Source organism: Ochotona princeps, chromosome 5, assembly GCF_030435755.1.
Source record: "Ochotona princeps isolate mOchPri1 chromosome 5, mOchPri1.hap1, whole genome shotgun sequence".
Taxonomy (NCBI): Eukaryota; Metazoa; Chordata; class Mammalia; order Lagomorpha; family Ochotonidae; genus Ochotona; species Ochotona princeps.
The window spans coordinates 56,847,152-56,872,140 of record NC_080836.1 but is presented as its reverse complement, the minus strand read 5'-3'; the positions used below and the strand labels follow the sequence as shown (position 1 = coordinate 56,872,140).

Sequence of the window (24,989 nt, the reverse complement as noted above, 5' to 3'; positions counted from 1 at the left end):
AGCTGAGGAGGTGACAGCTGAGGGGGTGACAGGAGAGACAAAGGAGGAGGGGCAAGGAGTGTGTCCCAAGACCCTTAGCTCTCCCAGATGAACATACAGGGCTGAAAGAAGACGCTTCACCGAAGGCTAGTTTGGCTGCAAGGACACAAATGCTTTTAACCCAGCTGACTCTGCGCAGGGGGACATGGAGCAGTGAACGCACCATTAGTGCTGCTACAGTCTGTACATGGCTGCCCTGTTAGAAGCCAAAAACCGCCTGCCTTCACATCCTCTCCCTGAGTGGCCAGGCTGGCCCAAGAAGCCCCCTTTTGTATTCTGTAGAGATATTTTGTTTTCAGTTGTAAAGCTTCTTAAGAATGTATCAGGGCCTTTAGGATTGCCTGGCTAGAAGGTAAGCTCTTTCAACCCCAGATTTCCCCAGGAAACACCTAGGGTAAGAAAACACCAAATATATTTGTCCGATTAGTGTCTATATAAGATTTGTAACTCTATAATAGGTTGTGCTGCCTTTTCGTCTGAGTTTTAAAAACCCAACCTCTATTGTAGACCTGGCCTTCTCCCAGAAGGAATGGATCAATAGACTTTAATTAAAGCAAGCAAAAGAGGAAAACTGCCGCTGGACTTAGCACAAGTGACCTGAACACTTAAGAACTACTTCCAGCAGTGACCAGCGGATACCTGGAGACTGGGCCAGACCCCCAGTGATGAGTGCTGGTATAAAATTGTAGGTCACTGCCAGTGACCACCACAAAGCCAACTGTAGGGGGTCCCCAGGGTGGGTTTTTTTTTTTCCTCAAGTGTGAGGAGTGAGGCTTGAAGTGTTAAGAAATAGCAGTTTTGGCATACACACATAAACTATAGAAAACCGGGTTTATGATGGGTTGGAATGAGCTGTATAGAATGAATTCAATAGCTAGAAACTGCCTGAGGTACTGGGGACACAGTGTGTCTCACCCAAAGATGCTGAGCTGGAAGGAAGACCAGTCCCGACCTGGCATGAATGGCTGAATGGCTTTGGATAAGTCTCTCGATTTCTCTGTGCATGGTTCTTCTTTTGTCAGATGAGATTACACTAAGAAATGATTTTCAGACATGCTTTAGCCTTAGAATTCTTCATTCAAACAAACTTTCAAGGACTGTCTGAGATAGAAAACATCTAAAAGTTGAAGTCCTGTGTTGGCAGCAGAGTTTAGGGACGCAGGGCCTCTGAGCATCTTCATGCCTTTGATTACGTAAATGGGGGATCACAGAGGATGTCCGACAGGATTGAAAAGCCCTGAACCAGATGAAATCCATCCCTGCTCTGGAAAAAAAAAAAGTTTACAAAGCACATTTGTTCTTGTTAGTGATCAATATCACTTATGAACTTTACTACTCAAATATGAAAGAAAAGGAGGCAAATTCCACAAGGGATTTTTTTTTTCCGGCCCCGTATTAGACCCCTGGGAAATGTCTGAAAAGGAAATGGGGGAGATGGAGGTACAAAAATGGAAGTGAGAGGGAACAGGTCACCATTAAGAAGAATTAGGATTTGTTCAGGCAAGTAAAACAAAACAAAACAAAATTCTAAATCAGGCAAAGAGTGGCAAGGAAATGAGGAAGAGAAATAAGACTATTAAAGGCAAGAGAGCGGGGATCGAGGTAGGTGGCAAAGAGAATTGCCCAAGAAAGGCTGAAAGTCCAGAGAAATGCCACTTGGAGCCAGACCAGCTAGACTGTAGAGTCCTATCTTTAATTGCTTAGGAAGGAGAGACACTTGGACAGGCAGGGAGGGCTTTGACAAAGGAGAGAAGGAAGAAGTGGGAGCCCTAAAAAAAATAATGATCCTGACTGCCCTTTACAGCAGTCTCTGCAGGGAAGACTGGAAAAACTGGAGGAGAAAAGGAGTGCAGGAAAAATTGCCTCCGCAGAGCAGGTAAGGAAGGTTGTTCAGATTTATGGATTTTATTAAGCCAGTTTTCTGAATCGCTCTGCTATAAAGGAAAATAGCTTCTGTGAGGCTGTCTCCCCTCCTTCAGGTGAGGAACAAAGGGTGGGTGGAGTCAGGGCCAGACCATGGTCTGCGACAGCATCCTGTGCCTGCAGCTCAGAAGCACTGCAGGTATTTCTGGATATTGTGCCACATCATGTTAATATCACAAATGGGAATTGGAAAGCAGACCATGTGAGGCAGAGATGAGCCCTCATTTGTTACCCTCCCCAACAATAAATACATAAACAGCCCCGACAGAAGGATGCCAGTGCATCCAGGGCCAAATTTTCAAGCATGTGCTATAGGAGAAAACCAGATCTAGGGTCTGACAGAGACTGCAGGCGGCTGTGAGCACTGTAGCTACCCTGAATGTTGATGCTGCATATTGCTAAGGGGAACATAATTTATAGCACAAACCCTACGGCTTCCACTAAGGTTGAGTTTCTGTCTCATTTTCTTGCCTTTTTATTGGCTTTACTGCACGGTTGCCAATAGCAACATCCACTGGTAGCAAGGGGAGTTCAACACCATTGCAATCTGCCATATAGTGGAGCCCTGACAATGTCAACCATCAATCAAGCAGCTGTTTGTAATTGCCTCCATCTATTTTTCCTGTCTCGAGGTATCTTTCCTATTGTGGGTCAAGATTCAGAAACTGCTGACTAATGCCAGGGGTCTGGTCCTCCATGCCCATGAAACACTGAAAGGTAGGAAAACACCCTGCTTGCTGCCACCAGCCCTCAGGATTAGAGGTTGAACTTGAGAGTTTGAGGTATTTTTAACAGCTTTGTAAATTATTTTTCCATGAAGATGAGTTATATGTGGGTATCCATATACTCTGCTTTGTTTTTTCCAGAGAAGAGAGAAATTTTCCCAGCCCTTATTATCATTTACTTCCTGTGGGTGGAAGGCATTTGAAATGTGAGGCCTCTTGTATAGCCTCAAACTGAACAGCTTTGCTTCCTCAGGTTTCTTGGCATAAATGATTGAAATTTATCCCCCTTTTTTATAAATGTATTTATTTTCAGATATGATGTTTGTTCATATGAGTCAGTATGTAGATAGAACCTGGCAATCTACAGAGCAGCCCGCAATCCTGGCAGATGGAGACAGTGTGGCATGCTAGACAGGTTGCTGCCCAGGGCACAGAAGACCAAGACGCTAGTCTGGCCAGCCCCTGCATGGACCTGGAATGATGACACTCTCCAGGCCTCAGACCTTCTAGCTGCTCAATAGACCACTCACTTTTCATTCAGTTCCCACACGAAAGGACAAGCTGGGTTTGCCATTATATGAATTCTTGCAGAGAACACTCTTATTTGGTCTTCTCAAAATAGGAGCAAGGGTGAAGAGATCACTATATGTACATATATGGGATAGACATATAAACAGTCTTACTGCAGAGGTGCCTGGGCCTGCCTGTAGTAAGCATGAAAGATATGGGTCCCAAAGCATTTTGTTTAATACTCATACTTTCTTTTATTTAATCAAGAGCGCTTTTAGATTATCTAATATCATAGGTATTGCATTAACAGTAGTCATTTAGATAGAAATTTACGAAATTCATAAAGAAGAGTTAAAACTGCTACAGGTCTATTTTCAGTGTTGCTGAAATCTGACATATCTGTGCATTCTTGGGTATTTTTATTTGCACAGACATTGGGCAAGAAGTAATCTTTAATTTTTTTGTATTAGTGTAATCACAATACTATGTTAATGCTACTGGAACTCAACTGCTTCTTGTATGTATCAGAATTTGTCATGTTTTATCCATTTACCTTAGGTCATTAATTATTTTAAAATTATTTTAAAATTAATTTAAAATTATTTTAAAATTAATTTCTCCAGCTCTTAGGAATTGCAGAAAGACAAAAAAAAAAAAAAGGTTTCATCTCCAGTAACAGTTTGAAATAAATTTCCTGTCAGTGACACAGAAATCTAAACATATTAGAGAAATATTTAGGTATAAACACTTTGCAGGGGAGATGCGAAAAAAAAAAAAGATTCCTTGACACAATGAACAAAATCTAATTTGGGACCCTTACATCTCTGGCCATAGTGAAGTTTCATTATCTACTTCAGAATCACAACCCCTAGACCCATTACTCTGCCACCTCCTATGAACAACTTCCAAAACTTACATGGATCGGGAAAGTTAAAATTTAATTCTACAAGAAAGCTGAAATGTCGTAACTTTCCTAAGTGAGCAATAACAGAATTAAGCGTACGGATGACAGACATACAATGAGGTGTGCTGCTTGGAGGATTCATGATGCCCATGTAGAATTAGCAAAGCCCAATGTTGTGCTTACACTGTCTGCATTGCCCCCTCTCTCTCAGCTAGTGACTTTGAATTGTACAGATTTTTAAATTTAATTTTAAATGTTCTTGCATGTTTGGTAAATATTTCACAGATGCTAAAGGTAAGTTATTTGTCTTTATACACCTATGTCACTGGATGGATACAGTGATACAGAAATGCTTGTCTTTGGAAGTTAAAGAATTTTCTGTTAAAATTTGAGGCCATCATTTACCTTTGCATTCATTTTGGTACACATGTGTATATATGCATTCTTTTGTTTTTGTTTAAATTTAGATTTAATCACATTTAGAAAACTGAGCAAAAATAGAAACAAAACAAAAAAGCAGTTGTGAAAATAGAAGGCTAGATTCTATTGTGTTTCATTCCCTCGGAGAATACTGTTCTTGCATTTTATTTTGATATGCAGTGCTCTAAAAAGGATCCCCTACTGACTTGCATCCTAATTATTATTGTTTTACACAAAGAAGGGAAATATGTCTTTAATTGAGTTTGTTTTTATGTATTCCCCTTTGTGTATGTTACCTAGACGGATGTTTCGTTATAAAAATACTACATTATAGACTGCTTGTCCATTTTGCAGGAAACTAATCCACAATTTTGAAACAGTCTTCTTTAAGGGATTGAGATATCCTTGTTTTTAATAAAATGCTTTCTGTTTCACTATGGCTCTGGAATCATTTTCTGAGAAGGGTGATTGAAGGGCTCAAAAAAGGCATGTACCTGAATACCTACACCTGAAATTCCAGCTGTGTTAATTTAGCCCATGAGCCCCGTCTTAATCTGCGATGTTTGCCTGTGTGAGAAGGGTACCAGGACAACCCACATCACATACTTGAAGATGACAAAAGGCTCTTTCAATTATTGAAGTTTTCCAGAGGTAGGACAGGTTGCAGCCAAGTGCTGGGTTCCTGTGTCCATTACTGATTGCTCAAATTTGCATGGGCAGTTACACAAGGGGTCACATCAACTCAGGGCCGCTAGCCACAGGGATGCCATACAATTACACAATGGCTTCGGTGCTTAAGCTTGAAAATTTTTATGCCATTGTGGCTGTTCTGTTAGAACAAACTGCAGCAAATGATCCAAAACCCATTCAAATGACTGGAAAGGAGGTGCCTGGGGAGAAAGAAGGAGGAGGTGCAGTGTGGCCCACTACCGGCCAGCTGAAGCAATCGCCAGTGCTGGCAGCGGCAACCACAGGCTTCTTTGTGCTTTGCAGTCTGCAGTTTTAACATAGGGCCAACAATACGAAACACCTAATTCACAGCAGGACTGTGAGCATAATGAGGGAAGTTAAGTAAAGCAGGCCTGGTACTGAAAGTACAGCATAAACACAGGGGACTGGAACAACTCTTGGATGGTTGGTTGATTTTTTTTAAATGCCAGTATGCACTCTTTCACATTCTCTGCTAGTCTTTTTACACACGATAAAGTTATTGTGCTCTCCTTGATAGGTCTAAACAATAGCAATGTAAATGCCAATACAAGCGAAGTATAGGCAAGAAGGAAATCTAAGTAAATAATAATAAAGCTGGAACTACCAGAGAAATGGGAGTTCATAATGAGAAAACAAGTTCCCTCCATAAAAACATCAGTGTTCCCAAGTGTAGATTCAGGATGCAGTCTTCCCCGAAGCCTCAAACCACTGAATGGATGCTCCTAAAAGTCTACTGTGTTACCACTTAGATGCTCAATTATTCTTTCCTTACTTGTTCATGGGAGAGCAGGGTGTAGGGTGAGCATGCAAAAACATGAAGCTTCTCCTGCCCCTAAGCGGAGTGGGGAGAGACCTAGACAATCTGAAGATTATCTGGAATCAAAGGAAAAATGAAAAACAACTGAAAAATGGTTTTGCAGAAAGACATCCTTTATGAGGAAGGTATTTAACCATTGCTATGGCTGAAATACAAATTAATTATGCTTTGCCAACAAGAGGCAGTCACCTTATAGGATAAATAAGATCCTTTAATACAATATATCTACCTCCCTCTATATAGAAAACTTCATCCTGAGTCCTATACTATTTTCCCAGTCCCTAATTCCTTTTTGCAAGCCAGTAAATCAATTATCACAACCACCAAATGCTTTCCTGTTGCTTGAAATGGCATGATACACTTGTTTTTTTGATAGATGCTCTAGCTTTTCAAGATTCTACTGCAAACAAAATGATCACCTATGACATTTTACTATACTTTATGCTGTTCATTCCATTCTAAAATTTCTATCTTTAATTAAAAGGACTCTTTTAAACCTCCCCCCAGGAAAAAACTAATCTATTCCCCAACTTCCTATCAGAGACTAAATAAAAGTCACTCAATCACAGCAGCCATGATGGTCATGCCAATTCCACAGCGTGATTTGTGCACTCATTTCCTTTTGAAAATGACCCTGCCTTCCATCTGTCCAAGCTGAATGTCCTACCTTTTTCAAGCCAGGCGTCTGGAGCAGCATCACGTGAAATAAGGAAAGAGCCCAGGATGGCCTCCCTCTGGCCCTCTCCAGTGCCACGCTCCCAGACAGGTATCAGCCCCACTAAGCCTATAGCACTGAGAGCAATCTAGGGGAGCTTACATAGTCCTTTTGCTTTTTCAAACATATTCTGGAAGCCATTTGGAGATAATTTTTGCAATACATATACAACTTTACAAAACAGACTAAAAATGTAAAAGGCAATTTCCTGGTTCCATTGCCGTCATCTTACTTTAACAACAACTTAACTTAAGCTAACTATCTGGAAGCATTTTAAAGTACAAGCCTAAGTTCCCACTGGACAAGTGTCAGTCAGTCTACCATAAAAGTGAAAACACACACTCACTTTATTACTGGGCAGCCCTTCGTCCACTTACACCCCTGGAGTTAAGCCTCTAAAATGGTAGAAGTAGAGATCAAACCAGAGGGAACTTCAAAGTAGAAGTTTGGTAGTAGTACTCAGCTGCTTTCTGGGGTTGACGTTGAAAGCCAAAGCCCCACTCAGTGTCTGTGAAGTTGGTACAGTGTCTCTTACTCGTATTAACCATTAAACGACTCACTGATCCCACCCACAGATTCACATGTTGTCATGCCATGAGAGAAGACAGAATATGTGCATAAAGGTAGTCATTTTACCATTTCAGCCATTACAGCATGCTGAAGTCTCAGCATTACCAGTTGACTAGGAGCTGTGTGACCCTCTCTAGTCACTTCTTAACATCTGTCCACAGCTGCAACCGAGGTCAGGAAGTTCAAAATGTATTGCAGACATCAAGTTAGGCAGGTAACCTTCCCCCACCCACACACACTTTTCACAAAAGACCAACAGCTACAGAATATACCTAGACTGAATTATTCATTAGCCATTATTTCCTAGGGAACCCAGTTGTGTATCATGATAGTACCTATCTAGGTACAGTTATGAAAAAATAGCTTAAACATTTCAACCCTTCCAGCCCACAAGGTCTTGATGTGGAATGTGCAGATTACTGGGTGATTATTCTCATTAGAAATACGACATCAATTAAGAATGCTAGAATTCCATAAAACATGATTGGTGTTGGCCTTGAAATTTATAAAATATTTAAAGGTATCAATACAACTGAAGAGACAAGACAAAAATTTGCACTGAAGTCTAGTTACATATTAAAGACATTCTTTTATTAGGACTAGCTTACTTCTAGGTGTTGTCAAGACCAGTGAAGGTCATTGTTCCTTCTTGGTAGAGAAAAGTTGGAACACCAGGGTGGTGACCACAAACACATTTTTTTTTAAAAAAAGTTGTACCTTATTGTGGCCAGCACAGTGGCTCAGGAGGCTCATCCTCTGTCCTGTGGCACTGGCATCCCATATGAGTACCAAATCATGTCCACAGTGCTCAACTACCAATCCAGGTATTTGCTTAGGGCCTGGGAAAGCAATGGAGGCTGGCCCAGCTGCTTAAGTCCTTGCACCCACGTGGGAGACCAAGAAAAAGCTCCCAGATGTGGATTGGCTCAGCTCCACGTGTTGCAGCCTTTGGGGAGTGAACCAATGGATGAAAGTCCTTCTCTATCCATCTGCTTACTCTATGAACTCTGCCTTACAAATAAATTTTTTTTAAATTGCATTTTATTTATTGGAGAGCAGAGTCACAAAGACAGGGAGAGACACAGGAAAGAAGAAGCTCTTTCATCTACTGGTTCAACTTATGCTACAATGACTGGGCTGGACCATTCAGATCAGGAGGCATCCTGATCTCCAGATGGCCAGGTCCCAAGAGCTTGGGACCATCTTACACTGTTTTCTCGGGTGCATTAAGAGCAGGCCTGGATCATAACTAAAGCAGCCAAAAACTGGCACCTGTTTGGGATGCTGGCTTTGCAGGCAGATGCTTGTAAACCTTGCACCACAACTCCTTAAGGACCAAACTATACTCAGAAATTGTTATAGAAAAGGGAAAGCGATATTCAAATCTAAACTCATCCACTCTCACTTTCAGTTGCAACTGACTTTCTGTCCCTTCTAAACCTCTTGAAAATATTCAGAATAAGGATTCTTGGTGGCTGCATTATTCAGTTTTTAGAAAGCATGTTCTCAGAGTTTAACAGAACCTATCCTAGTCTCAAAAGAATTACATGGAGCTAGTGCCTTCCAACCATGCTTGCAACAAAAGCACAACAAACAACACTGCTTGTATGAGCTGGACAATGAAGTTCAACATACTAAGGGACATTGGTCCCAACATCTTACTCCATTGTGCTAGATACCAAAGTACAAGAAAAGAAACAGCAGCTTTCATTATTAACTAAGAGCAAAAGCAGGTGACACCACTTTCTCTCAAAACCAGAGAGTCCTTAGGACAGAGACTACATCTCCCAGCATACTGTGTGGCCAACCCCAAGGAGTGTCACAATGTGGCCTCTGATGCTAGGAGTGAAGTACCAATCTCCGAACCATTGAGCAGTCTCCTCTCGCCCCTATGATGGCCGCAACTTCACAATACCAACTTGACGAAGACAAAATCAGAAGATGACTCACTTCACTGATTCCTTTTTATTCCTATGACATACTTTCCACAGAAACGTAATCTTGGGACAGATTCCACTTCCGGTGGCCGCGTTGCCGTAGTAACGAGCCCACACAACAATCTTGGCAGTTAATGGCAGGGTTGAACATCCCACAGATCCCCGATGGGGAGTTCACGGCGGTCGTGTACCGGCTCATCCGCGATGCCCGGTACGCCGAGGCCGTGCAGCTGCTGGGCGGAGAGCTGCAGCGCTGCCCCAAGAGCCGCGCCGGCCTCTCCCTGCTGGGCTACTGCTACTACCGCCTGCAGGAGTTCGCGCTGGCGGCCGAGTGCTATGAGCAGCTCAGCCAGCTGTACCCAGAGCTCGAGCAGTACCGCCTGTACCAGGCCCAGGCCCTGTACAAGGCCTGCCTGTTCCCAGAGGCCACTCGGGTTGCCTTCCTCCTGCTGGACAACCCCACCTACCACAACCGGGTGCTCCGGCTGCAAGCTGCCATCAAGTACAGCGAGGGCGACCTGCCTGGGGCCAGGAGCCTGGTGGAGCAGCTGCTCAGTGGTGAGGGTGGAGAAGACGGGGGCGGAGAGAATGATCCCGATGGCCAGGTCAACCTGGGCTGTTTGCTCTACAAGGAGGGACAGTACGAAGCTGCGTGTTCCAAGTTCTTTGCTGCCCTGCAGGCCTCTGGCTATCGGCCTGACCTTTCCTACAACCTGGCTTTGGCTTATTACAGCAGCCGGCAGTATGCCTCAGCCCTAAAACATATCGCCGACATTATTGAGCATGGCATCCGCCAGCACCCAGAGCTAGGTGTGGGCATGACCACTGAGGGCATTGATGTTCGCAGTGTTGGAAACACGTTAGTCCTGCACCAGACTGCCCTGGTGGAGGCCTTCAACCTCAAGGCAGCCATTGAATACCAGCTGAGAAACTATGAGGCAGCTCAGGAAGCCCTCACCGACATGCCCCTCAGGTCAGAGGAAGAGTTGGACCCCGTGACCTTGCACAACCAGGCACTAATGAACATGGATGCCAAGCCCACAGAAGGCTTTGAGAAGCTCCAGTTTTTGCTTCAACAGAACCCCTTCCCACCAGAGACTTTCGGCAACCTGCTGCTGCTCTACTGTAAATACGAGTATTTTGACTTGGCTGCAGATGTCCTGGCAGAAAATGCCCATCTGACCTACAAGTTCCTCACACCCTATCTCTTTGACTTTTTAGATGCCATGATCACTTGCCAGACAGCTCCCGATGAAGCCTTCATTAAGCTGGATGGGCTGGCAGGGATGCTGACAGAGCAGCTCCGGAAACTCACCATACAAGTACAGGAAGCAAGACACAGCAGAGATGATGAAGGAATCAAAAAGGCGGTGAATGAGTACGATGACACCCTGGAGAAGTACATCCCCGTGCTGATGGCTCAGGCAAAAATCTACTGGAACCTTGAGAATTACTCGATGGTGGAGAAGATCTTCCGCAAATCTGTGGAGTTCTGTAACGACCACGATGTGTGGAAGCTGAACGTCGCTCATGTTCTGTTCATGCAGGAAAACAAGTACAAAGAAGCCATCGGGTTTTATGAGCCCATAGTCAAGAAGCATTACGATAACATCCTCAGTGTCAGTGCTGTTGTATTAGCTAACCTGTGTGTTTCCTACATTATGACAAGTCAAAATGAGGAGGCTGAAGAGCTGATGAGGAAGATTGAGAAAGAGGAAGAGCAGCTCTCCTATGACGACCCAGATAAGAAAACCTATCATCTGTGCATTGTGAATCTGGTGATAGGAACACTCTATTGTGCCAAAGGAAATTATGATTTTGGCATTTCTCGAGTGATCAAAAGCTTGGAACCTTATAATAAAAAACTAGGCACTGATACCTGGTACTATGCTAAGAGATGTTTCTTGTCTTTGTTAGAAAACATGTCAAAACACACAATCATGCTACGTGACAGTGTCATTCAAGAATGTGTTCAGTTTCTAGAAAACTGTGAACTTTACGGCAGAAACATACCTGCTGTTATAGAACAACCCCTGGAAGAAGAAAGGATGCATATTGGAAAGAATACAGTCACATATGAATCCAGGCAGCTAAGAGCTTTGATTTATGAGATCATAGGCTGGAATACTTGGTAATAGCTGAAACCAACCCACATCACAATGGCTTTGTTATCTAGGCATTGGCATCACTACACTTGCAACTTCTTGAACATTAAAGCACTTTTACATCACTTTATTTTTCTCAAAATCTCATGGAACAGTACAGCTTGGACTCTAAAAATAACTTAGGACTAAAACCTCGATTGAGAGATTACATGAAACAATGTTTGTAAAACATCCTTGTTTTGTTTTACTACATAGTAGGGCATTAGCAAGACTGTCTCAGGTCCAGGCACTATCAAATGCAGAACTTGGTCATGCATAGCACAACTAGTCTTAAATATGAGTTCAAGGATTGTGTTCTACCCCAGTATCCTCATAATTGCACCTAAGCCATATATTTTGCTTAAAATATATACAGTTTCACCAGCTTTCCAGTGCAAATAAAATGCTTTATCTAACAAATTCTTCATGTTCTGAAATTTTTGTTGAATGAACAAGACTCAGTGAAAAATTTTGCACTATAATTATGTTGCAGTAAAATGACTACAGGAAACAATGGACAAATGTACATGGTTTTCATTTGCTCCATTTTAAGATGTTAAATATGTGAAAAAAAGATCTATTTTCGTATAGTCTTTGCTAGGGATTACAGGTAACAACATAGGTAGTTAGAAATTCATCTGGGTTTCATTAAGTCTAATGGGTTAGCAGGGATGTGCTGCAGTCCGCTGTGGTGAAATCCCAGACAAGTACAGGAAGCAAAATATAATGGAAATGATGAAGGTATCAAAGGGTAGTGAATGGTTAGGCATTTCACAGAACATTAAATCCCACTTGGAATACCCTTATCCCATACTGGAGTTCTTAAGTCCAGTTTGCCTGCCAGTGCCTGGGAAGGCAGCAAGTGACAACTCAAGTAGTTAGGTCCCTGAAACCCACACGAGAGATCCAGACTGAGTTTTCAACTCCTGGTCCCAGTTAGAATTGGCGATTATGGACAGGTGGGGAGTGAAACAATAGACTGTCTGCTCATCATTCAATGCTGTCTGTCTCTTCCTCTACCTTCAGTTTTGAAATGTTTTACCTTAAAAAATAAGCTACATTTCAGCTTTAAACTACCCTTCATTTCAGTCTTATTGACAAGTTTAAACAATGTGTATTTTCCCCCAGTTACTCTTGACATAATTACAGTCTCCCCTGCCCCAGTGGGGGAGACCACCAGGGTCTAGTCATTTATGGGGGATCATGTGAAATGAAGATGTGATGGAGATTTTTAGCTGTGTGATTTATTTCACAGTCTACCTTGAATCCCCTTCATGTCCAAATCTGAGTAGGTAATTAATCTGCCAGAATAAGCAGAGCAGAAGAAATGGGTAACTGAAGTAACAGGTGCTGGAACTACCTCTGCAACTAGCACTCCAACCTGCATTACCACCAACTTCACACCATTTTTTTATTCAGTACGAGGAGAAGGCATGCAGATTCCTAGTCAGACAAAGCTGCACAGAACAGAAAGGCAGTCTCCAGTTTATAAGGCTTTCCCTTGCAATGTTTTCCTGCCTTCAAAAGGTCTAAGAGATGGTATTGCTTACTGCTACAGAATATATCTCAAGAAATTAAAATCCCACCTACCTTTCCAAACTCCCTGCTTCCCCCTTTTGATCTCCATTTTGTAAACTACTGGGGACACTTCTTTGATAGCTCTCAAAGCAAAGTGCCTGTTGCCTGTGCTGTCAAGGTTACTTTAGGAACCCTTTAAGCCATGCACATTTATAAACTGAGAAAACATCTGTTGTTTAAAGTTATTCTTTACTACAAAAATAAAGCCAGAGGAAATCCTAAAAGGACTCATCCAAAGTGCTGAACTTTGGCAATTTTTAAACTCCTTGACATCAATAAAAAAAAGTAACAATTTAAAAATAAATGCAATATTTATATTATTTAAAATGTCTTGTGACGTGAGCAATTAAACTCAAGTCTAAAGGACACTGGCATTGAAATGGGGGCAGATACTAGCCAAAGATAGTTCATCAGCGTGGGAATAATGTTCATATGCTCTTGGGGAATTTACACTTCAATCCACTTGTAACTGAGGTCTTTTGGCTGTTTAAGTAAATCAGCTTCACTTTGGATTTTGCCTAAGATTGATTTGCTACATACTGAAATCATTTCTACAATCATATGTATTAGAAAAGAAGCTGTCTTCATTGAGATAGATTATTAGGAAGCATTCCTGTGTATATTTTACGTCTGAAAGATAAGTACTTTTAGAGGAAGTAGGGCCTGCAATAACTTGATTACAAGTACTATTATACGGATGTAGTTTGACAAAAAGGAAAAAAAAGGAAAAAAAAAGGGAAGAACTGAAACATTTGTCTCATTCCTCTTCCTGTGTACCTCGACCCTCCCCACCCTAGTTGGAGGTCCCTATGGTCAAGTGTCTCAACTATGTAAGATTTTTAGTGAAACTGTCAAAATTATTCTGGAATTAATCATGTGAATTATAAAATGAAAAATCAGAAATGCGCTTTTTACAATATTTGTAAAGTCTTTTTTTTTACATTTTCAAATTATGAAGAGAAGCATCTGGAATGTATCTGCAGGTAGAACCTGGACCAGGATGACTTGGATCAGCGCACCTGGAGCTCTACAACTGAGGCTCAGAGAGATTAATATGAGAATGATTGTTGTTTAACTTGCCTAAGACCAAAGGGTCAAATAGTTGGCAACACTGGGACTAGCATCCCAGGCTTCTGGCTCAGTTCCCCTGACCTTTCTCCTCCAACACATTCCTCCCTTAGGTTTTACTTGTTTGCTAAGTATCTCCCAGAGCTGCGACTTTCTTCATTCCCATTGTTGCTTATTACTTTATTGATGGATCAGTAAGTATTTTTAACATACAAGAGTACTTCAAAAAGGTTAATGGAATTAAAAAACGTTTACCTTAGTACCAAAAAAAGTTTGAAAGCTATGCACAATGAAGGTTCTATAAGAAGTTCATAGAAATGTATCTTACAAAAAAAATTGCATGGATTTCAGACTTTTTGCACCAAAATGTCTAATTCAGTTTTCCCTTGAACATGTTTAAGTTCCCTCATACACCTGTTATCACATTCCTGGAGTGATCTAGTTGACATTATAGTTTCCAAAACTGTGCTGCAAGGTCTTGGGTGGGGACCACTGCATATGTTTCGCAACGGGCACAGAGTTAGCCGCTGTACAATCTGGGATGGGCACAAAAAGATTTGACCCTTCTATTGTTTCATCATCTCTTTTTAAGAGGTGCTTCTTATGGTCATTTTTCAAAGTAGTGATTCTTCTTCTCTCACTATACTGTCTAGGCACCAAATGCATGAAAATGGCTGTCAAGTTTCTCTGCAGCTCAAGTGCAAAGGGCTGTGAGACACTTATCCAAAAACCACAGCAGAGAGCCAGTGGATTCCACAGGTATTTATAGAGTGTTACCAGAGACTCCTGAGGCTCCATAAAGCTTTACTTTCACTTGCAAAATCCCTTTGAGCCAAACTCAAAAAACTACTCATCCTCATTTCAGGAGGTTGTTGCTCATTTTGGCAAGCAGAGAACAAGAAAACAAATGAAATCTCCTTTATCTATTTTCTTTTACCCCTTTGTAAGAATGATTCTCAGGTCTCTACGTTAGAATCAGCTGGGCAACACAGGAAAGCAGAAATTCCTGGGCCTTCACCCATAAAGACTCTTTTTCTCTTTAAGATTCTGTTTTGATTTATGGAAATTGGAGTAGCAAGCAGGGTCATTTTTTTAAGTCTCTCCAGGCAATGCCAATGTGAAGTGGAAGCTGAGAAATATTGCTTGCAAGTAAGACAATGTGGAGTGTGGTGGGATGCCGCTTGAGAATGAAATAACAATGATGTCCAGCCTAAAGAAATTGTGAAAAAGAAACGAATGTAACAAATGAAAGGATGGGAAAATTTTAAAGGTATTCCAATGAGGGTATTCTAGCTTATCCACATAACACTTTTTAAGCAGTGAAACTTCTTTAAATTATTTTCTAAACTTTTATGTATTACCTGAAGGGCAGAGACAATGCCCATCTGCTGATTCACCTCCCAAATGCCCACACCAGCTGGAGCTGTGCCAGGTAGAAGCTGTCAGCAGGAAACTCAGCCCAGGTCTCCCACATGGCTGCCAAGGACCAGCGCTGCCCCCCACCAGCCCTCCCACCCCCAACCCCCCGCCATCCCCGCCCTCCTTAAGCTATCCACTGCTGCCTCTTGAAGTCTTCAGAAGTATTCCCATATGGGATGAGAGTGCTTTAACTAGCATTTAATTCATTAGGCAAAATGCCACAACTAAAATATTTTTAAATGTATGAGAGAGAGAGAGAGAAAACCTGCACACTCCTATCTACTATTTCATGTGAACTAGTTCTCACCAAGGCATGAGATTTTTTTCCCCCTGGAAGGCTGCTGGGAAAATTTCTGTTTTCCTCTTAAAAAAAATAAATGAATAGGCTCTAGCTCTGTAGCCTAGTGACTAAAGTCCTCGCCTTGCATGCGTCAGGATGCCATATGGGTGCCAGTTCGTGTTCTGGTGGCCCCACTTCCCAACCAAATACTTGCTTGTGGCCTAGGAAAGCAGTCAGGGACAGCCCAATGCCTTGGGACCCTGCACCCACGTGGGAGATCCAGAAGAAACTCCTGGCTCCTGACTTCAGATCAGCTCAGCTCTGGGCATTGAGTCTACTTGGGGAGTGAATCAGTGGAGAGAAGATCTTCCTCTCTGTCTCTCCTCCTCTCTGTATATCTGACTTTCCAATAAAATAAATCTTTAAAAAAATAAACGAATAAAGGTTATAAGGAAGACTCCCTTTTCCTCCTCTGGGCATTTTCAATCAGAATCTGTTGCCACGATTTTTTGACAGGATACAGACTGAGGGTGTAGGTGATATCAGAGATATCAAAGAAATACAAAAAACATGGCTGTTGACAACATCGTCAAGCCACACTGTTAGTTGCCCTGGAACCTGACCCATATCTGGAGCTCTTTTAGAAGACTTTATGTAATCTTCTTGTTTAAACTTGTAAGAGCTGTATTTTTTTCTGTTAATTGTATCTAATAACACTCAGGGCACCACCATCACTGGCAGATTTTCTCTTTGATCAAACTGCACAGAATCCTCTAAGCTTTCTAAACTAGGTCTCAACTTTTGGACTTCCACGTTTGTCACTACAGTTGCAACAAGAATTATGACAAGCTGGTGTAGCAACTTTGCTCTATCCTATGACCCTCCAGATGTACCCAAGTTCCCCAGCCTTCATCATCTCCCAGGTGGTCTGCCTCCAGTAAGAATCCTTGTAAGAGTATGTTCATGTGTTTCTTACTAAATGCCATATATGTAAGCTGCTTTACTGTTGTTTTCAATATTGAGGAATACCATAATTGACCTAAAATGCCTGTATTTTCAAGATTGTGGATTTGGTTAATTTTAGTTGTTTCAAAACAGTTTTCGAAGTTTTTAGTATGGGAACACTACGTAAGACCTTTTACACAATTCTCTACTATTCTTATTCTTGGTCATTTAACTGTTTTGGTATTAAAGGTAAATATGCTTTAAAATATTAAACTAGCTTATGATTTTATACTTTGTGATAGTTTCTGTTATGAAAAGATGGGTTTTTTTTTTCTGAATTAAGTAGAGAGTTTTCATGTGATTACCGGCATGACAGTTCGCTTTGGCTTCTATTCATGCATCTGTAAATTTTTTTCTCTGATTTTAATAAATTGCTGGAATTTGTATATTCCATGGTAAATGCTAAATAAAAGGGAGTACAATTACAAAAAAAGAATCCTTGTAAGCTGATTTAGCCATCACCCTTCCCCTTACGCCCGATTTTTCTCTTAGCAATTTTCCATCCACTGGTCTACATCCTCAGCCTGGACTGTGAGTTCCCACTTGTCCATGCTGTTTGGAATTCAGCCGAGTCTCTGATTGCAGTGGTTGTTCCACCCACCAAGATGGTTTTACCCTCCCTCTGATTAAAAGATGTTTTGACATCCTTAATGAGTGTCACTGAATTGTCCAGTTGCTTTTTTTAAAGGCAGCATATTTGTGCACAGACCAGACATTTGAGTGTCATCCCAGAAGAGATGAGTCTATATATATATATATATATTCCCAAATATCCAGGGAATCCAGTCTTCCTTGAGCTCCCAGCATCACTTCTCAGGTTCAGGTAAATAGGACAAAATTAATTGACCTTTGTAAAGACACTGCTTGAAACCATGATTTAATTAGTACTAACCAGTCATCCAGTCATTTGGATCTAAAGCAGTTATTCCTGAGACAACAGCTATGCATGAGATCCGTGTGGATTTATCTTCATTTTCTTGGACCAGCATTCACTTCCTTAGAAGCAAATAAAAGCATTAAATTGCCCTGAACTAGCCTCAAGCCCAAAGCTTTCTTACAGCTTCTTGGCAAAAGCACAAGATAAACACCAGTTTTTATGGAAAACAGATTCCTCAAGCTTAGAATTTCTTCCACATTCATTTATGGTTGGTTCAGTAAAATCTCAATAATGATAGAAGAATAGAGGTGAAAATGAGAACAATAGCCGCATTTATTCATGTACAGTAAATCTAAGTGTTAAAGTGTGGCAACCTAATCTTGTCTCCAGTGAGAAATGCTAATCTTTGTGCTGCACTATTGCAGCTTTGGCCCTTTCCAGTCATAAATCTGGTTATAGGAAAAGCTTCATAAAAAATAAATACTTTAGTTCTTCATGATAATCCCCATCAGCATTCCACTTGCCAGGCCCAGCTCATTCTGAGTTGTTAGCGTAGTTCTGTTTTCTAAAAGAAGGACACACAAAAAACTCAAATTCAAATGGGATGGTCCATGTTACATTAGGGGATCAAGACTGTTGATCGACTCAAAATCTCTGTAAAGTTCTACTAGCAGAAACTCTGATGTAGAATTTACTGCCTCTTCCTGCCATCTTTGGAGCTACAAAAAATTAAAAGCAAAAGTTGTCTATGAAATCTGAAACTCCAATCCCAAGTTTCTTGATAGATGTCACATCCAAGGCAAGATGTAAGCCCTGTGACAGTCACAGCAGGAATCGGCCTCCCCAGTGGGGTTTGCATTTGCTTCCCCTCAGAAAGAACCTCTTGGAGGGAGTCTCGGTGAATGCAGAGCACGCATTCCTCCCGTAGGTCCCAGCATCTTCTGTTGGTCTTTTTAGATGGACCAAGAGTAAGAAGGAATATAAAATTACTCAATTCCTGCAGCTTCAGTTTCCACCCATGTTTGGCTTCTCTTAGGCAAGTCTGTACAAATTCTCTATGTGATTCGGAAACTCCTAAGCGAATGTTACCGCATCACTAAAAGTATTTTGGGAGAAATTTTGCGCGTGTGTGACTTTTGTACTGCACTTCTTATAAAAGACCTTGCATTTAAAGAACAGTTTTAACTTCTTAAAGTTGTTAAAGAATACAAATATTTGGTGTCAAAAAGCTGTTAAATAACCTTTCTCTTTCGGAGTCCACACAGATGATGTGATTAAAGCAAGGCAAACATTAAGACAAGGGGTTCTAAAACTTTTCTTATTTTTCAGAGCAGCTTTACTATAGATAATCCACTTGGTGTTAAGTTATACTCATGGGGAATTGAGTGTATTCGCCCACCAATAAATGCACAATGGTCACCTTTATTGCTGAAAAAACCAAGTTTGAGGTAGTTCCATAGGAATGTTTAATAAGAGAAAAGATTTCAGGAAGATTGGCCTTTTTCGCATCTCCCTTCTCCCCTGCAGATACTATTGTATTCTCAGCACCTGAACAAAAACAGACTCTCCATTATAGTCACAGAGGAATAATCTATTAAATGCATTTTTAGAAATTGAACGTTCTGTGTTTATGTGCCATTTCCTCTGAAAAAGTTGACCATGAGGATGAAATAGAAACAACATCACTTTTCAATATTCCCGAAGCCCTAATTCCTAGAAAAAAAAACACAGATACAAAGGTTCTTTTATTCATTCTGTCAAATGCCAGTTTGTTTGAATGTGGTTTCCAGGAGTTTAGTCTCCAATGAGGCAGGGACTCCACAGGGCAATCGAAGGGAAACGCTTTTCTTACCACACTGGGGAAAAAGGAAGTATGGACATGAAGCCAGTGACTGCACAAGCACTCACGGGGTCTGTGAGAAGACCTCCAGAAGGCAGAGACGGCAGAAGGGGAAGACAAGGGCAGAAGGACAGCCAACAGCTTGTGTTCCCAGCACCCATGGAGTTACGATGACCACATTCACATGCCTTAACCTTGCGGGCCTTGGTGTTTTCTAAAGTGTGACATGCTTGAGATTGCTCATTGAGATGAATTTAGTTGGTCCACAGATAAACACTTCTTCACGGTCAAGTGCAAGGTGTTTGTTTAATTGTGCTTACACACACATACACACACGTTTGTACACCTAACATGTCAAACTTGAAATTTCATGAATTCTGTTAATATGAGACTAAAAAAAAAAAACAGGTTTATTGAAAGAAAACTACTAAGTAAAAACACACATAATATGCGGTTACATCAAGAAGCATTCAGTGATACCTGAATGACCAGAGTTTAGGAAACTTAGTTTTGGGTACACACAAGTACCAACCATATGGACTCTGCTATGCGGGTGAGGGCAAGGTCCTGCTGTACACTGAGCAGAAATGTTCTTTTTATTCACTACTGATTCAGTGCATATTTGTCAAGGGGCTTCCATGTTCAGAAAGCTAACTTCACATTTCAATGCAGAAATCTATGACACCTAGGGTGGAAATTTCCTCAGAAGAATGTTGCTGACGAGTTTATGGTGAAACAATTTTCAACTTCTTAGATCTGTATTTCCTCGTCTGAAGAGTTGAGACATTAAACTGGATAAATTTTTGTTTTATTTCATATTCCCTTACAATTCTAATTCGTTCTGATCCTGACCGTTTTTCCTCCCATTTCCCACAAACCTAACAAGTTCTGGCCAGCAGAGGGAGCTCACTCCTCAGACGGCTGAAGAGCTGGTTCCTAGAGAAAGGTCCCACCCCTGTCTCTCTTCTCTGAGCTAGTAGTAATTTACAAGTGAAACTGTGTATCCATGAGTTGGCCTGAAAACGGATGAGTTATTACGGTTTGGCTAGAGATTCTGTATTCAGCTTTTTTTTTTAAGATTTATTTATTTTTATTACAAAGTCAGATATACAGAGAGGAGAGACAGAGAGGAAGATCTTCCATCCGATGATTCACTCCCCAGGTAAGCCGCAACGGCCGGTGCTGTGCTGATCCGAAGCCAGGAGCCAGGAGCCTCTTCCAAGTCTCCCACAGGGGTGCAGGGTCCCAAGGATTTGGGACATCCTCGACTGCTTTCCCAGGCCACAAGCAGGGAGCTGGATGGAAAGTGGAGCTGCTGGGATTAGAACCGGCATCCATATGGGATCCCGGCGCATTCAAGAAGAGGACTTTAGTCACTAGGCCACGCCACCAGGCCGTGTCTTCAGTTTTTTGTCAGGGTTGGGTTAGCTACTGCACAAATTCTCTTACTAAAACAGTGTTCTGATGGCTAGCTATTATTGGATAGCTATTGCTTGTATAGTACCCTGGGCTCAAGAGGCAGGGTTACAACTGTGTTCAGTTTGGGCACAACGCAATAGCCTAGTGGCTAAAGTCCTTGCTTTGCATATGCCGGGATCCCATGTGGGTCCATGTCCTGGCTGTTCCACTTTCCTTCCAGCTCCGTTTGTGGCCTGGGAGAGCAGTGGAGAAGGACCCAAAACCTTGGGACCCTGCACCTGCATGGGAGATCCAGAGGAAGCTCTTGGCTGCTGGCTTCAGATCGGCTCAGCCTGAGCCATGGTGGCCATTTGGGGAGTGAACCAGCAGATGGAAGATATTTCTGTTTCTCCTTCTCTCTGTAGATCTGCCTTTCCAATTAAAAAAATAATAATAATAGTAATAAAGCTTAAAAAAATGTGGTTAGTTTAAGTTGAATTCAGAGTTCTAGAGTTGTGAGGTTCTTTTCAAACATTTTTCTATTCTATTTGAAAAGCAGAAACAGAAAGACTGTAGGAGGAGATGTCCTATCCACTGGTTCACTCCTCAAAAGCCTATAGTGGCCAGGGCCAGGCCAGGCTGAAGCCAGGAGCCTGGAACTCAAGCCAGGGCTCTCACATAGGTGGCAGAGACTCAGCTCTCATCATCTGCTGCCTCTCAGGTGTATGTTAGCAAGAAGTGGGATCACAGGAGAAACCAGGACACCTGCTAGGTGACATGGGAAGCAGATGTCGCAGACAACGTCTTAACAGCTGTGCCAAATGCCTAACCTGGAAAGATCTTTTTAAAGATTTATTTTTATTTACTCAAAAGGCAGAGTCACCAAAGAGGAAGGCAGGCATGAAGAAAGATTTTTCTATCTACTGGATCACTCCCCAAATGGTCACAATGGTCAGGAATGGGCCAGGCCAAGGTTATGATGCTGGAGCTTCTTCTAGGTCTTCCACAGGGGTGCAGGTTCCCACGTGCTTGGGCCGTCTTGTGCTGGATTCCCAAGCACATTCGCAGGGGGCTGGATTGGAATTAGAGCAGGCAGGACATGAACCAGAACATGGGATGCTGGCGTCATAATCAGAGGCTTTATTTGCTATACCACAATGCCATCCACCCCACTCCACCTCTGCCCCAAATGATTTTTAAGATCTTTTCCAACTTCCTGGTTCCACAAATGAAGAACAGCCACTCAAAGAACTAGAACTTTTGCTTCATGGCTGGCCTTGTGTCATGTGTTAAGCTGCTCCCAGTAACACCAGCATCCTTTATGAGCATCATGTCCCACCTACTCCACACCTGAACCAGCTCCCTGTTAACATGCTTGGGAAAGCTGTGGAAGATAGCCCAGGTTCTTGAGTTTATGCGACCCATGTGGGAGACCCAGAAGCCACCCCTGGCTCCCAGCTTCAGCCTGGCCCAGGCCTGGCTGATGTGGCTACAAGAGTAAAACAAACCAAAAGACAGAAGGCTTGGTTTCTTTTCTCTTTCTTCTCTTCTTCTCTTTTCTTCTCTCTCTCCCTCTCTCTCTAACTCTGCCTTTCAAATAAACAAATAAATCTTTTTAAAAGAAATCTGTGCTCCAACTAAGTTACTCACGTGGAAATGGGTTTCCTCAGTCTACATGAAAAAGCCACTCACAGCCTATTCAATTCTACCTGCTACTAACAGCTGTGTGACTTTGGGCGGAACGTTTAACTGCAACTTCTGAGGCTGTTTCCAGGTGACCACCATGGTCACTTTGATCCTGTTTTATTCTATGTGTTGTCTCTCAATGACTTGGATTTGCTTTCTCTTTATAGGCTATTTCAAGCCATCTCATTTGTTGCATTCTTCCTTCATCTTTAGTTTACATATGCATTCTTCCCTGTAAGTATAAAGGGATTAAAACTCCACCAGGATAAACAAATCATAATTTCATTATGAATGTAACAATCCAAAAGATAATCCAGATTGGTAAGAGAATGAAAACAGGTAAGAGTGCTAAGAATGTGAATTCCCTTTATTTTTTTTTTAAAGGCAGAAACGTGTAATCATTGCATAATAAATATAAGTCAAGAAAACGAAAAAGTCTATCTAAAAGGCAATGTAGAGGTCACACACACAGCTCAAGACTGCAGGAGGCAGAACCCCGTAACCGGCAGGTCCACGAGCATGCTCCTCAGGCCCCCACTCCTAGAGCGCACAGCAGCCTAGCAAATAAAGCTTCCCATTTTGTCCAGGATATTGAATTTGGGCTAGGGAAAGCCAGACATCATGTCATCACAGTTTGGAATTACACTGTATACCTAATAAAAGCTCACACGACTTGCCAAAAAAAAATTCTTTTTTCTTCTCCAGAATGCTTTAAGGAGTTGTATGTTTGCTTAAGAAGGAAGGAGATGGGAAAGAAATCATGTATAAAAGAAACCTTTCCTCAGAACCAAGGCAATTCCAGAGCAGGCACAAAGCCTGGCAGGCAGCTGAAACAGGACACCCCTGCCTTCAGGGGCAGGGAAGCAGGGAGACAGGGAGTCCCAGAGAGCGAAGGTAATCTTGCTCTTATGGATCCTCATGAGGTCCTCCTCGCCCTCTTTTCCCCCTCCTCTCTCTGATGGCTCCACAAGGTTAATGCTGGAAGCGTCTGGATGATGGGCTTCACATGTTTGGATTTACACCCATGGAGACAGAGCACTGGCAGGGGACGTGTGCAGTCACATAGCACTCCACACAAAGAAAGGCCTGGAGTGCAGTTTAATCCTCTGCTGTTGCTGTGTTGAAATTCTTAATTTATGAGCAAGGACTCTCACGTTTACATTTTTGCACTGGGCTTTGAGAATGATGCATTTGATTTGGGCTGGACATTTTTGTAAGGCTGTTTATCTTACTGCAGGATTTCCAACAGTGCAACCCCATGATTAACCCTTCCCACACGCTTAACCTGTGACTTGAGTCTGTGCCTTCCCATATGGTCCACACTGCAGTGCATGGTCTTCCTCAGGTTGGAGTTTGGGTCTTGTACACCCAATCCAACATTTCTTTGGCCTCTCCAATGTGTCTCCAGAACCTAGGAACCATGGGTGTCTTAGGAACACCGTTCCCTCCTAGAATTAACATTAAAAGTGACTGGGTCCTTCTGGAAAGCATGCCTGGGGGCAAAGTATCAACTCCTGTTACTCTGAGCACACTACATTGACAAGGTCCTGTGTGTCCGATGACAAAGACATGTCCCATACTCTATTTAGTCTTGTTCAAACCTCCACTAACTGCACACATTTAGCCCTCTGCAGGTCAAACCTTTAAGGTTGCGTGGTGGTTTCTCTCAAAGCGTAAGATATAACTTACCCATAACTCTGAATTATTCCTGCAGCCCCCAACCCCTGGACCACAGAAACCACTGGCAACCTCCACACCCCCTTTCTACACACAAAATCCCCACAGGAAAATCACCAGAGCTCTTGGGTAGGGTAACACAGTACCTTGAATATTCCAAAGATGTCTCTCTCTCCACTACCTTCCTCCCAGAGCAGAGTGGAAAAGAAGCCAAACATTGCTCTACACAAAAATGGGACTCACTGCCTCAAGGGGCAGGGGACAGTGGAAGGACAGAAAAGATTCCTGTCACTAACCATTTTTGGAGCTTTAGATGGCCTCTTAATGTGTATGCATGGGCATGGAGACGTCCTAAAGGAAGTGGATGTGCACCAGAGGACCAATGAGCTTCTTGTGATCTAGGCTGGGTGGGAGTGGGAATCCACAAGGGGCTTTCCTCCTGTGAGAAAACTTTTTTTAAAGTGCAACTCCTTCCAGATCTAGAGCAAAGTCCAAATTACCCAGAATTCTGATTTTCCTCCTGTTGGGTAGAACTTTCCCAAACCACAAACCTTTTATGCACTTGAGGGGCAGGGTGCCCATCTCCTCCAGGGGAGGGACATCATCTTCCTGAGGGGCCCAGGACTCAGCAAGCTCAGAACAGAAAGTCCAAGGAGACTCTCTCTTTCTTCAGCTCTGAGAATTGGCTGTCCTGTGAAAAGAACGAAGCCTGAGACTGGACACTCCAGGGACCATGGTCTCTAAGG

The 24,989-nt window shown here is 42.3% G+C and overlaps 1 protein-coding gene across 1 annotated transcript; it reads left to right on the top strand.

Moving 5' to 3' along the window:
- The first annotated feature begins 9,178 nt into the window (after positions 1-9,178).
- Positions 9,179-11,448, top strand: LOC101521837 (intraflagellar transport protein 70A-like). Its single transcript, XM_058664228.1, has 2 exons — positions 9,179-9,829; positions 10,493-11,448. Exons 1-2 carry the CDS (start codon positions 9,406-9,408, stop codon positions 11,404-11,406), a joined length of 1,338 nt encoding a protein of 445 aa, XP_058520211.1. The 5' UTR covers positions 9,179-9,405; the 3' UTR covers positions 11,407-11,448.
- Positions 11,449-24,989: the final 13,541 nt, after the last annotated feature.